At 41.5% G+C, this 15,177-nt stretch overlaps 1 protein-coding gene across 1 annotated transcript; it reads right to left on the bottom strand.

Moving 5' to 3' along the window:
• Positions 1 to 10,895: 10,895 nt before the first annotated feature.
• LOC123804600 (late cornified envelope protein 2D) lies at positions 10,896 to 11,195 on the bottom strand. The gene has a single exon (XM_045816960.1). The coding sequence runs from the start codon at positions 11,193 to 11,195 to the stop codon at positions 10,896 to 10,898; it is 300 nt and encodes a 99-aa protein (XP_045672916.1).
• Positions 11,196 to 15,177: the final 3,982 nt, after the last annotated feature.

The following is a 15,177-nucleotide window of genomic DNA, read 5'->3' as shown; positions in this document are numbered from 1 at the left end:
GTGGATGAGGGCCTTGTACACCATGAGAAAGAGTTCAGGCTTTATCATGGGGACAATGGGAGCCACTGAGGGCTTTAAACAAGGGAGAAGCAGGGACCCCTTGGAGAGCAAGGACTCTGTTGTTTCATTTTGATATCCGCGTGGTCTAGCTCAGCACAAACACGCACACAGTACCAAGGCCCTTTGCACTGGCTGGAAGACCTTCCCCAGATATCTCTATGACTCTCTCCCCTCTTTCAAGTCTTTGCTTAAATGTCGCTTTCTAAAGAGGGTACTATACCCCTACCTTCCCATTTAAAATTACAACCTGCCACCCTTTCTCTCACTCCAATCACCTTGACATAGTTTATTTTCTTCAGTAGCACTTTTCACGTACATACAACACCATTTCTTTGTTAAGTTTCTGTCTGATGTCTTTCTTCTCTCACTAAAATCCCCCAAATGACAAATTCTGTTTTTTCCACTGACACAGCTCAAGTTCCTAGGATAGTTCCTGGCACATAGGAAATAGTCAAACAGAACTAGCTGAGTATAAATGATGATGGATAATTACTCTTTTTTTGCAGAGGGTGATCATAGTTTATCTGCCATAACTCCCAGTGCTGGTCCAAGTTGAGGTGTCCATTTTTTTGAGCCTGTTCTCAAAGTACATCCAACAAAATGTGTCTTGCCTTAGCCCCACTCTTACCTCCCTTATTTTTCTTGCCTTTGTCATCAAAATTAGGGACAATTCTAACCACCTTCCTATGACCATCTTCCCTAGCTAGGTGGGCTAAATGTATTAGTGGTAAAAAAAAATGAGGCTGGCTGGCAGGAACCAGTGTTGTATGCAGTAATGGAGCAAATAAATGCTTGTGGAGCCTCATTCTGGGTCCCAGTCTCTGAGGTCCTGCTCCCTCTGACGTTATTCATTATTATCATATATTAACCCAAAAGGTAAAAAAAAATACACAGTATGATTTCCCACTGCTACTCTGATTTCTTTGGTCAACAGTGATCAGTTTTTCAAATATCCTTTCAGGAATATTTTATGCACAAAAAAAAAGATACATAAGACATAGGTCCCTTGCCCTCTTTTAACAAAATAAGAGACACTCCATATTGTTTTGCTAATTTTTCACAACAATATAAGTTGGGGATCATTCTATTTTGGTACATAAAGAGCTTCTTCATTAATTTCTTAGCCTAAAGAATGATCTAGAGGCTTAGGGGAATTCCCAGCTTGGGCCTTGCAAGTGATGCCATAGTGGACAGAATGCACATATTTCTCACATGTGAGGGGAAGGCATGTGTTTCTGTAAGTGCAGCTGCTGGCTCAAAGAAAATAGAGACTTATTGTCACATTTCTTCTATGGAAGTTTACAAATTTATGCAGCTCCTCTCAAAGTATAAATTGGCACATTCCCCCACAAACTCATCAACACAATGTGTTACTAAATTCATTGTTCTCTGCCAACCTCATAGGTTAAAAATAATTTCTCAGAGTAGTTCTGAGCTTTTCTTCATAAGTTAGCTCAATTATCTTTTATTACCTTAGGAGAGATACTATTTATTCTGTTTTCAGGAGCTGCCTGGCTGTACAATTTACCTTATGTTGGATTGTTGACCATTTCATTATTGATTTGTGGTGTTTATAATATACTGGGAAAATTAAACTGTTTTGTGCTATGAGGTATATAATTTCTTCTAGTGTGTTTTTGACTTTGTTAGATTTTAACCACACAAATACTGTTAATTTTTATGTAAACACTTCAAAAATATTTTCTTTTATAGTTTTTGTTGTGTTATAATTAGAAAACTGATTATCATTTTGAAATATAAGTTCATCTTAGTATAAAATGAGAGGCTTTTATTCTTCCTGGCTACCCAGTTGTGGCAACATCATTTACTGACTAATTGATCTTTTCTTCATAGATTTGAGGTGTGTTTATCATGTACTAACTTCCTCTATATATTTGGTCTCAGCTCTGAACTTCCTTTTGTGTTCTGTTGATCTGTCTGTATATTCATGGCTCAGTACCACACCAACTACATGCCAGCCTTATCATACATTACAACATCTGGTAAAGCTAGTCCCTACAAAGCCCTTTTATTTTTTAAAAATTGTCCTGCTACTTTTATATTTGTTACACATTTGTGTGTCTCTTATTTTAAAGTAGTTTGAAATGTATTATAAAGACATCAAGAATACAGCTCAATGAATTTTCACAAAGTGAACCTATCTGTATGGTCGACATCTAGTCCAGAAAGTAGAATACTGCTCCCTGCCCAGGTTCTGCATCACACAACTCCAGGAACTGAATTAGCATGGGGAGATCTGCTGAAGGTGGAAACACTGTTGGCAGGAGCAGAATGGCGTCTGTGAAGTCGAACTGTCTCTCAGCTAGTGTGCAGGGAACTTCCCCAAAGAACAGCACGTTCATGATTTGCTTGTTGGACTCAGAGGCTCCTTCCATTATGGTCTAGTGGTCCCTGCACTTGCTTTATTCTTTGCCTGCTCTGCTGAGTATTACTCATCTCAGATACTTCCAGAGGCCCCGCTGGGCTGAGCCTGGCCACATCTGTCACAGTCCTCTTCCCCGGGCCTTAGACTTGGGGAATATGTGTCTTTCCAGGAACAGACCCTCGGGGGTGGGAATTAAATCCTTCCCTCTCCAGAGTGTATGTCCCTGCTAAGGTGCCTTTATGTTTGTTACAGGCAATTGCCACATTTGCAACACTGTGTAAAGACTGAACTGAAACACAGTGAGCAAACTTTTCTATTTGTGTCCAGCTGTAAGCAAAAATGAATGTGCTTACCAGGCAAGGAATCTTTAGACAAGTCCCCTGGCTGCTCCTCCCACTCATCCTGATTGCTCTCCCTAAGCCGTGTATCTATTCTGAGCCACCACGGTCCCTTTAATGAATTCTTTACCTCTGGAATCAGTTGCCATGAAGATAAGAGCAAGTACAGGGGCTGTCTCTAATCCTCAATTTTCCAAACAGTATCTGACAAATTTCTGAATTTGCACCAGCTTGTTGTGGTCCATAAAGTCCTGGGTGGTGTTACTAGGAATGCCTCCTGGGTCCCTTGGGAAGTAAAACTAAAGCTGTTGCCTTTAACTCAAGTCCTTATCTGTCCTCCACTGGGATTTGGAAATACCTCCTCTCTGTCATGACTCTGCTCTCAGGAGGTTGAAGTATCACATCCTTTCCCCAACTTCACTCTGACATTTTGGTACAAGCTCCAAGGAGAAAGAACTGTTCGTGGAGGTATCTGTGGTTGTTCCCTTCCTCCTCAGCCCAGATCATCCTCTCAATAGCCAGAGTTCAGGAGGCCCTTCAGGGTTATGATGTAGTTAAAGAATTTCTGAGTAAGCCCTGGCTGGCATAGCTCAGTAGATTGAGTGTGGGCTGCGAACCAAAGTGTCGCAGGTTCGATTCCCAGCCAGGGTACATGCCCGGCTTGCAGGCCATAACCCCCAGCAACCGCACATTGATGTTTCTCTCTCTCTCTCTCTCTCTCTCTCTCTATCTCTCCCTCCCTCCCTTCCCTCTCTAAAACTAAAAATAAATAAGTAAAATCTTAAAAAAAAAAAGAATTTCTGAGTAAATCATGACTCTACAGAGCTGTTGCAAAATCTAGTTTAGGGCTTAGCTTTACTGCCCCCTGGTGGAAGATACAGCCATCCTTACAGTCCTGCAATGTGAACAGTATTTCCTTTTCAGTTAATTTACAGATGTGTGAATTCCAACCATAGTCACCAGTGAACAGTGACTATCCTTCCAGGACAGCAATGCATTTGTCAGAGAATCAAGTCTTCGTGGCAGTGTGTGTGTGTGTGTGTGTGTGTGAGAGAGAGAGAGAGAGAGAGAGAGAGAGAGAGAGAGTGTGTGTGTGTGTGTGTGTGATGGAGAGAGAGTGAGAGCGCCAGGGTGTCAGTTAACGATTTACTGCCTCTCAGCTCCAAACACACCGTTTAGCATAAGCTCTATGATAAACTACTACAGAATTCTTTTAAGCATTTCTCCTTAAAGTGAGCAGATGTTAAACTTTCTCCACAGAGGGCGCTGGAGGGACAATGAAGGAGGAAGAGGCTACCTGAGATTTCCACTGCAGGGGGCACCCTGGAAGGGACAGGTGAGTGTAAAGACATCTGATGGCTCCTGCCCCAGACATGGGCCCAGTATGAGGTCCCTCTGCCACCTTGCAGCCTCTCTCTGAGAGTGATCTTTTCACAGACTCCTCGACCCTGAAACAAAAGCCCCCACAGGGCCTGACTGCATGCATCCCCTTGTATGAGGACTTGTCCTCACAGAGCTGTGCTCCCTCTCCAGCCCACAGGCTCTGAAGGACTTCTGTCCCCACTGTGGCCTGCACTCCCATTTCACATCTGGGCCACTGTGGGTTACTGAAGTTCCCCTCCATCCCCCTCACTGTGAACTTGGGAAGGTGGCTATTTGCCAAGCAACTGTAGACCAGCTCCAGTCTGGCTAAACTAGAGAATTCTGCTAGCTGGCCACTGAACCACACCTCTTATATCACATGGACCCCTTCCGAGTTTGTCCTTCTGTGGGTACTCTCCCTCAGGCTTTTTCTTAATAGAATAGTGTACTGCAGTTACTCTTCCTTTCTTTATTGTTAATAATTTTTGTGTTAAACTTTCCCTACCTAACTTGCCGGTTGGTGTAGCAGTGATTGGATGTCTTAACTCAAAGCTCATGTCTATAATTTACCAGCTCTGTGACCTTGAACAAATTGCTTAACTTCAGATTCCTATACTGTACAATGAAACAGTACTCTGTACACAGTGGTTGTGGGATTGTATAACACAGAATGTGTCAAGAATGCTGGCACTGATTAACAATCAGTGATGATGAGTTATGATGAGTTAAGGAGACAGAAACATAGAGGAAAAGAAAAGAAAAAGGCCAGAAAGGAAAATAAACCAGAAAAAATGCCAGATAGAACAAAAGGCAAGGAGAAATTTGAACATAAACACGTCAATCGAAATGCATAAGAGATCAGGAGGCAACTGTTCTTCAATTTATTGAAAATACCAAACATTTGATGCAGGACTTTACAATTTAGAAACAATTTTCAAATACACTATCTCACTTAATCTTTAAAATAAGCCAACTTAGTACATATTGTCATTGTTGATCCCATTTTCATCTAAGACAAGGCTCAGAGATATGTTGGGAGCCACATTGCTAGCCTGTGAGTGGGAGCCTCGCACCTGCCCCAGATCCCATGGTCTTTCCACCACTGCCCTCTTGTGGTCTGGCATATATCAACACCTGACACTTCAGGCGCCCCAGGGTCTGCAGAGGGCATAGCTCTGGTGATTGCTGCTTGGTTTTTATTTAAGCCAGCGCTCATCTCCAAAGAAGACTCTACACAACATTGCAGGGTGTGCAACATGACTCAAAGATGAAATATTTCTAATTATTATCCCATCTTCTGAATTTTTGTGTTGTTCTTCATTATGTTGTCCTTAAAATTAGCACAGTAATGTGTGTAGAATTCATTAATGAAGTGCTGTTTACTGACAAAAGTTTAATGAACATTGTTCTAGAGTTGTCTTTCCTGAGCTTATTTCAACATGGAATATGTAATATTTTTAATTTAATAAAGGAATGAATTTTTGCTCAAGGAATATATATACTGCCCTCTTGTGTTAAACTAGAGAAAAAAACCAAAGGTCTCACAAATTTATTAGTTAACACATTAAAGGGGAATACATTTGTGGAGTAGAATATCCAATATTTAATAATATTAAATAGTATCTCAAGTGTATACTGATATTTAAAAATAAAATAAATGACGTCGAAGAGTTTTCCCATCCATTAAGTAGTATACATCAAGGCAAAAATGAACCAGAAATTCTACATGAGAAATAGTGTCCAGGTTAAAGGTCATGTGTTCCTAGTTCAAATAATCTGTCAGTGACTTCCTGACTTTCTCTGGTTGGGTGTGTTATTTTCTTAAATTCAGATTGCATACTAAGAAGAAAAATAGTATTTCTATTTTTAGTATAGTATAAAAAATAGTATTTCTATTAAATGGAAAAAATTCCATTTAATCATGATACTTATATTATTTATAATATTGTAAAGAAAAATGTCACTTGCATTTTTTATAGAATACCTATGCTATATAAAATACCATAGTATGGAATTTTTAATATTCTGTGAAAGGTTTTAAATATTTTAACAACTGCAACCATTTTAAAAATAAAATATTATATTGAGACCATGATATATAAAACAGACAAGAGTTTATGTATTCACTTAAGTTTATTTCTTAGAGCCAAATTTACATCAGTAAATCAATTAAGAGAAAGTGGTCTATTTTGGTAAACTCGTGGAAATTAATGGATTGCAGAGGACAGTTGCAGTCTTATTACCAGTCTTAGTATTCACTTCTGGTTGGACAGTATTGGCAAAAATGTAATTATCTCTTTGCAAATTGTAATCAGAGTCTCTGCCCAGAGCTGCATAGGCCTATAACACACAAACCCAGGAGGCACCAGTGAAGCCCACCCATCAGCCAGCACGAACACTTGGGGTTTTTTCTTTGTTTTGGTTTCAGTAGCTCAGCTTTCAATTTTAGCACATTTTTCTGCTAGACTAATATCAGCATTGAAAATGGAGTCGTAGAGGGTTCGGGATTTGTCAGTAGCAATATTTAAGAACTGTTTACAGTCCTTAATTGAATAATATAATGTCAAAAGAATAAAATGGACAATGTAAAATCATTGTTGAGTAGAGAAATATATGAATGTGATGTGATATAAAACAACAGATGTAATACTTGCCTGAGTTTTGTGCCCACGGATCCCTCTGTCAACAGTGCTGTTCCTCCAGATAGATACCCGGGCAGCTCAGTTCTCCACTCCCTCTAAAGAAGACTTCGTCAGGCAGGCCTTCCCTGAACCTGCTGTGTGAACTAGCAGGCCTCCTACCCCAGCAACTCCATTCCCTCAACCTGTCTTTATCCTTCTTCATGTCACCCAGAAGCATGTAATACAGCATTTGACTCTTGTATGGTTATTGTCTGCTTCTCCCACTGGACTCGAAGCAGCATGAGAGCCGGAACTATTTTCTTATTGTTTATAGCTGTATCTTCAACTCTTTGATGCTTAGCACATAGTAGGTGCTTCATAAATATTCACTTAATGGATTAATAATAATTAAGTGTTTTAAAAAAGTTGAATTTGTTTTTCTACATTGAATCATTTTCATTCCCTCGTTCATATTTTATCTGCTGTTTAACATAGTGACAATGCAATACTGTATATGTCAAGTCTTTTTAGTTTATCACACAGATCAGCAAAATTTGGCAACTGATTAAACTATGACAGTTTTATGAGATATTTATCAACCATAATATTTATCAACAAAAAATGGTTATTTCTCATCACCTTTGAATTATTTACACCTCTGTATTGGCAATGTTCTGTGGTATAAAAGAGTAAATTCCATTTTCTCTCATTTCATATAAATAACATTGGAAATGTGGTGATTTAAAGCCAGTTTTTATGAATGGTTTTATCAGACCTTGTTTTACAATATGTTAGCATCTTGCTAAATTCATTTGTTTTTCTTGCAGCCCACAATTACTTATGCCCATGCCAGCAGTAATCTCTATATGAAGCACAGTTCCTATAGTTTTTCTTGCCTTTGCTTTTGCAATATCAAAATAAAAATCACATTCTGCCTATTTATTTAATAATGTGTTGAAAATCTGATCTCAATGTTTAAAGTTGTTTTCTTCTTTTGAGTGTGTGTCAGTCATCTTTATATTTACTTGCCTGAACACATAAGTAGCAAAATAACAAAACAGAAAGGTTCTCAACAGCCATATTCCTCCTGTGGAGCTTTATTTTAAGTATCTCAACATTTAGAATAATTCATAAAGCGTGGTTGCTGTCATATTGGGGATCTTTGCAAACTGCTTTATTAGCAAATGATCCTAACTGCATCTCTAAACCAGCCAGTCATCTAACACCCTTCTTACATGGTCGACTGCACATGATTTTTAGCAAGCTAGACACAATAGAAATGCATTCTCATTGCCAGATTTAAATTTTTCTGTATTTTTTAAATTAACATTTAGCTATTTCAAGTCAATGTATATTATACTTTCGGGGAAAATAACATTTTTAATTGTCAGGAAGTAGCTGGCTTAGCTATCTTGTGAAATTTCACTACATAAACATGTTAGGGATTTAACCTATTTTGAACCTCTATAAAAGGTAACTCCTGGTGATAAAAATATAATTGTGGTGTACTATTTTGGGGTAAATTTGAGTCAAATTTTGGGCACATGACATTAATTTTGTGTACTGTAATCAATGTGATTATTGATAGTTGAAAATCACCTAGTACTGCCACAGCAAAATTTTTTTTAATTTTTATTTTTAAATTGTTTTTCAATTACAGTTGTCTCCATAATTGTCTTATTTTAAGCCTGACTATTCTGTTCTATACAGCAGTAACTATCTTTTTAAAAATTTTCTCTATTTACTCAGTGATCAATTTTGCCTCAAAGAGGCAATATTGCCTCAAAGAGACAATATTTACCTTTACAAAAAATAAGCATTTATAAATATAAAGTCAGATACGAAAACTTATACTAAGTGCTAAGACTAGTGTCACCACATTATTATATATGGCATAGGACTTGTTTAACAGCTATTAAAATAACTACCATGAATCACTGATGTACCTGGATTTACTTGGTACCACATTTAATGCACAGTTTTATGTGACTAAAATTGTATATAACAAAATACAGCATATACAGGGATATCCATCATTTTGGTGCCTCTGCACCACACTGGAAGAAGAAGAGTTGTCTTGGGTCACACATTAAATATACAAACACTAATTAAAACTGATGAGCAAATAAAAAGGATTTAAGTAAATTTACAATTTTGTGTTGGGCCGAGTTCACAGCCATCCTGGGCTGCGTGTGGCCCACAGGCCATAAGTTGGACACCCCTGGAAGACGGGGTGGACTGAGTACAAAGCTACACTCTTCTTGACACTGGGATTTTTGAGAGGGCTAATTTATCAGATCTTTTTCTTCTCCAAACTCTGAATCAATTAAGAGCAAGAGACATTGGTGTGAGACAGAGGGTTGATAAAGCAGAGCATTGAGGAATGTAACTTGTATCATGGCCACAATGGAAAACATAATATTTATTCCAACGTTGAAATCTGGATTGGGCCAGGAGCTGGTCTGTGGAGGACGCTCCCCCAGCTCCTGAGAGTGAGCACTTCACACATGAGTGAAGGTCAGACTCCTGCCATTTCACCAGTCAGATCACTCACTGTCCAGTGGTAAGAAGTAAGTTTGAGGTGAAAGACATTATCTAAAAAAATAAAGCTAGAATGTGGTAAAAAGAGTTTACCATAAAGCAGTAAATATGACTAAGGCCTTGAAAATTTACCCTGCCATCTGTCTGCTAGAGAGTCTCATGATGTCCAAGGTGTTTTCAATTATAACTAGTTACTTTACACTTTTGAGCAAGCATGCTGACTATTGTAACAGAATTTAAAATAAATGAACACATACATACAGAGTTTCCCTCTCAAAGGCATCTCAAGAGTCCCTGAAATACCTCTCTGGACTCCACTGTTCCTTTTGTCAGAGGTTGAAAACCATGGATCCAGAAGTTCTCTCTCTTGGACTGAGTATTGATTAGGATGTAAAGAATGGTGGTCATGTCTACCTTCATTCTCACCCCCCAAAGAGCCAGGTCACAAGGCTCTTTGTGACCTGGATGACCTTGGCCAACCATGGCTTATAATGATTTATTTTGGTCCAAGAGGGTGTCCTGGAGCAGCAGCCCTCAATCTCTCTTCTGCTATGGCACGCTCAGTGTGAGAGACACTCTCCACCACATGAGCCCAGACGTTTAGGCAGCTGTGGATTCCAGGCAGTTCCTGGGTGACCAACCCTAATTCCACCCCTTTGTCTCCCACCGGTCCGATAGGCACCAGTGTGTGTTGATACTGTGATTAGAATGATAGTCACGGAGGGGCAGGCGCAGTGCTGTTGCCTACGGCCCACTGATGGCTTGGAAAGGGTAGTGCTCTGAGAACTTGCCCTCAAACCCATGCCATTTGTCCTACTGAAGAGAAGAGGAAAAGAAACCACAAAGGGCAGATAGTGACAAGTGCCTCCTGGGTGCTGTGCTCACTGGGCCATGGGATAGATTCTGGCTCCTGTGTGGAGAGAAGGGACTCAGTCAGGTGGACATTCTCAAGGAAAGTATTTGTCATGAACCGAGATCTGAAAACTACAACATGTCTGTGCCCTTTCCTTCTTGAGCATAAGATTCCCCCAAATCAGAAGGGTCTGAAGGCTGTGCTCTGGGGCTGGGAAGTGGCATGTCCTGCATGAGCAGCAAGAAACCTCAGTGGTGGTGGCACCAGAAGCAGTGGCACTGGAACATCCACCTGGGACACCCCTCTGGAGCTTTCCCTTTCACTTCCTCTCAGACAGCTCAGACCTGGCATCTACCTTTGTGGGAATGTCCCACCTGGCTGGCTCACTGTGGGGCCTTCTTGGAGATTCCAGGTTAACGGGTGCTCCTCAGAGCCGAGGATGGGGGATCAACAAACACCGAGAAGTTCAGGGAGCCAGGAAAGATAAGCTTTATTTTTGCACACTGATGAGGCTTTAGGGAGCACCATTTTTTTGTAGCATTCAGGTCTCCCTGATCTGGGAACAGAGCCAAGGTCAGGAGGTCTGAGGTTCCCAGTAGAAAGAGGATCCATCACCTGCACATCTAGGCAGCGTAGTTGGAGAGCAGAGCAGAGATCAAGGCTGAGAGTGAGTGAAGATGTCCGTTCGATGCTGGCCCTTGTCTGTGGATCTTTGGCTCCTCAAAAGTTGCAGATCAGCTGCAGCCTCCAAGGCCATGGCAGCAATGGCAACATCCAGAAGATTCCCTCTCACAGCAGGTGGAAGGCTGGGGCTGGCCCAGGCAGACTCCTGGAAACCGGTGAGACAGCAGAGAGCAGCAGTCTCCAAAGCCAGAAATACAGCACCTGGGGATGCAGCAGGAGGGAGGAGGAGGGGGGCAGGGAGCTGGGCTGGGTGCTGGGCAGGGAGCAGGGGCCTGAGGGGCCTGAGGAGGGCACTTGGGTGGGCACTTGGCGGGGAGCTGACACTTCTGCTGTTTTTGTTGGCAGGACATCTTGGAGAAAGTTCAGCTGCTCTAAAAAGCAATACAGATATTTTGAAAGTCCAGTAAATGCAAATGTAGTAATTTGTATCCGTATCTTTCTACAGAGTCTGAAGTTTTATAATTGATTCTGTGGCTCCAGGGCCCCTGTCTTTCAGCAGAATAGGCCTGCTTTCCTGGCAGGGGAGAAATCAGGCAGGTGGTCAGTTAGAATTTTGTAACATCTTCTAACTCTCCTGATTTTTCCCAGACTCCTGGCTTCAAAAGCAGCAACTTAGGACACTAAGTAGCTAACAAAGTCTTAAACTGTTTTTTATAATGTCTCTTAATTTATGCATTCTAACCAAGCGGCGATCCTGAGTCCATGTTTACACCACTGTCCTCACCATCTCTCCCACTCCCCACTTTTTTTCTTACTTCATGGGCTCTGCGTTTAGTCCACTCTTCAGCCCGGTGTGGCTGTCTCTTGTCCTACAAACTAGCTTCCCCAGCCCCAGCCCGTCTTTGGCTGAAATTCAGCCTCTCTTGGGATTGCTACCTCTGAGCCAGCACAGTGATTTCCAGGAGCCTGATCTCCCTGCAGTGACCAGTGACCCCATTCTCCCCAGCTGGAGTGGCTTGTCCCATTAAGCTGATATGTGGCAGTCCCGGCCACCCGCAAACTGCCATCAAATCAGTAAGGACACTCACCTTGTTCTCCTAACCTCAGGTAAGCACTGGATACGTCAAATGAGGAGACAATATGATCTGAGGACTTTTATACGTTTCCCGCACCCACCTCGAGGGAATGAGCCACGATGATGTGAAAGCTGTTCCCAACCAGGTGGTTATGACGACGACTTCCGGCATTCCAGTGCCTCTGTTATTTTGTCACTTTGTCACACTCAGTCACTACTGGTTCTTCCACACAAGTATCTTCTCAGAGCATTCCCTCAACCCCATAAAGCCTGGGAGGATTTCCATAAAGATAAGAAGATCCTGGTTTATGAGGGAGTTTCCAATGGCACAGCATAGGGATTGAATTTTGGGTTTCTGGAGGAATCCAAAGCATGCTTGTGAGATGAAATTGTAAAGCCACAAATGTTGGAGGAACCCAGGACATAGCTAAGAGTTTCTGTAGGTTCTATCAACAGGTTCAGAACCAATAATCTAAGCACTGATGGGCCACTACTGAGGGCTCAGTGAGTCTGACTTGGATTCTAACATGTCTAAAGTACTGACCAACAATGCAGCCTCACAGTAAGGCCCAGCTGGAAAGGGTCTAGGTTCACTCATTATGCTCCACACATAGGTGAGAACACTGGGAGCCTGAGAGGACACAGGAGATGCTCCAAGTTGTTGTGCAGAATCTGAACTAGAAGCCAGATCCTAAGTCTCTGACACCACAAAGCCAGGCACCCTGTGTCGGATCAGTGCCTTCTTTCAACCTGCTTGCTTATATCCACTGAAGTCCACTGTCTCACCAGCTCCCTTCTTCCTCCAGCCCATTCCCCACCCAGTATGCTTTCCTAAGTCTGTCATTTCAACCATTTTTTTCCTAAAGATGTTATTTATTTATTTTTAGAAAGAGGGGAAGGGAGGGAGGGAGAGAGGGAAGGAAACATCAATGTGTGGTTACCTCTCATGCCCCTCATCGGGGACCTGGCCCACAACCCAGGCATGTGCCCTTACTGGGAATCAAACAGTCAACCTTCTGGTTCTCAGGCGGGCACTCAGTCCACTGAGCCACACCAACCAGGGCTCAACCATTCTTTTGACAATATAATAAGCTTTTCACCCTTTGACTCATCAATGTGCTTGACAGACAAACTTCAGCCTTGGCTGGATCCTCCATGCTGTGCCTAGCTGCTACAGAAATAACTTTTTTTTTAAAAGACACTTTAGCAAGCTGGCATCATCATAAGACCATGATCATCCACCTGGTCTAGGCCCAAAACACTGCTTGGCAATCCTATACATTTCTCTGTATCACTACACACATGTGTCTTTCCTCCTCTCTCGAAACTTCCAAACCTCCAGGGCAGCCTGTAGGTAGATGCTATTGCCTCTACTTCAAGGGGCAAACAGTAGTTATTAAATGTGAAGTACTTCTGCTTCCCCCTACCAAGTTGTCAGGCGTAGGCCACCTATGCCTTCAAACCTCCTTTGTGACTTCTTGTGTTAGAGGAGGAAGAAACTCCTTTTGTTGCTTAATGCTGCTGTACTCCTTTGCTCTGGATCCTTGTATCTTCAACCTCAATTATATCAGTTTCTTCTAGAAAATGCCCCCATGGTATCCTGTATTTCTGATAACAACCTGCTTGTATTTATTTTTCAATATCTCTCATCTTAGATAGAATGAAATCTCAATATTAGCTGGCTCACTCTTTATACCCAGCACCTACATGGTGCTTAACATTCTTGTATGTGCTTAAAAAACATTTGTTCAATGAATTAATGAGTGATTTGTGGGTGAGGGAAAGGTCTCCCTCTTTCTACTCCTCAGAGAGATTACCTTGGGAAGCCAGGTCAGAGGTGGGCACTTGGGGCAAGTGTGTGAGGCTGCTCCCAGAATGGAATTATAGATACTACCAGCCAGTGACAAGGGCTTTGTGGTGGAAGTCAGGGCTCTGTTCCTGACTCTGACATTCCTTCTGGGTTCAGAGGAGACTGGACCAGATGATCTCAGTACATCTTTAAGTCTGTATTTGCATTTATGAGCATCAGAACTCCAGAAAACTAATGGCCAGCCCAAGGGCTGTCTTTCCTGGTTTCTTATTTTTCCTGAGCATATTTTATCTGGGAGTGGGAGTGGTGGTAAACTTGATAAGAAGGGAGAGATGATGGCTGGTGTGTCTATGAGGATGTGAAAAATCTGAAGGTAAGTCACTCCCTGAGGAGCCAATTCCATCTAATCTATTTAGTTGATCCTAGTTATTAGAGGAAACTTACTTACTTAACTTATGACCTTGTTGTGCCAGAGCAGAGTATTGTGTATGTATGTGACTCTTGACTAACCCACCTCTCCTAGCTGAGAGCATGAGATACTGAAGTCCAGATAAGCAAGGATGGGCACAAGTATGCTCCTTTCCTGCGATGACCCCAACTACAATATTATAAATATTTTTAAAAGGTTGGAGAACATTGTTCTATTGTGTTGATTCAACACTATCAATGAACTACTGGTTCAATAAAGAAAAAATATTTATCTCAACAAAAACTCCCTTCTGGTAGTAACTTGGCAAACACTACTTCAAAGATATTAATTTGTTTGCTGAGTACCTATTTTGTGCAGGGTTTTGAGAGTTCAATGATTAAGATACTTTTTTTTGGCCCTTAATGGTACAAGTGGGATGATATGAGGGAAAGGAAAAGAGTTAAAGTTTATTCCCAATCTTCCATTCATCAGACTTGTTATTTGCATTGTCACAGTATAATAGGTCTATGAGTTTCTTTCTTATTGTTGATCCCATTTTACAGATAAAAAGGACTGAGGCTCAAAAACAGTGGAAAGTAGTCAGGGGATGAGGGGCAACTGTTGTTCTAGGTAGAAGGAAGAATGCATGAATGGGCATAGAGATGTGAAAGGGCTTGATCTTTTCTGGAAACCAAGTGGCCTTGATATTGGAGAAGAGCAAGAAGTGGTATACTAACTGGACAGAAAGGATGGGAGGGCCCAGAACATAAGAGTTTTACTTGCTGGGTTCTGTACTTTAGTTTCTAGCTTAATGGTTTTTAAATTATAGTCCTTGGAGTCTTTTTGCTGGGGATGTTCCAACATCACCTTTCCCATGAGCCACACCCTCCTACAGAACAAGTTGCTCTGTGTGGAGTGCTCCCCACCCTCCCTCCCCATCCCCACCATTTCCCATTGGGTCAGCTTCATTTCTTTACACAGCATAGAGGTTGGAAGAAAATGGGTCTGGAAAAGGGGCACAGACATTTGAGCCATGGGGATGTTCATTGTTTTTGAGACTCATCTTTCCTTTAATCTGTAAAATGAGACTAACAATAA

Source organism: Phyllostomus hastatus, unplaced genomic scaffold (genome assembly GCF_019186645.2).
Source record: "Phyllostomus hastatus isolate PE091 unplaced genomic scaffold, TTU_PhHast_1.1 phas_scaffold_216, whole genome shotgun sequence".
NCBI classification, from domain to species: domain Eukaryota; kingdom Metazoa; phylum Chordata; class Mammalia; order Chiroptera; family Phyllostomidae; genus Phyllostomus; species Phyllostomus hastatus.
This window is presented reverse-complemented; position numbering and strand designations above follow the sequence as displayed.

Bases quoted from the DNA above. Each gene is read 5' to 3' on its own strand.
- LOC123804600 (XM_045816960.1), bottom strand. From the start codon at position 11,195: ATGTCCTGCCAACAAAAACAGCAGAAGTGTCAGCTCCCCGCCAAGTGC.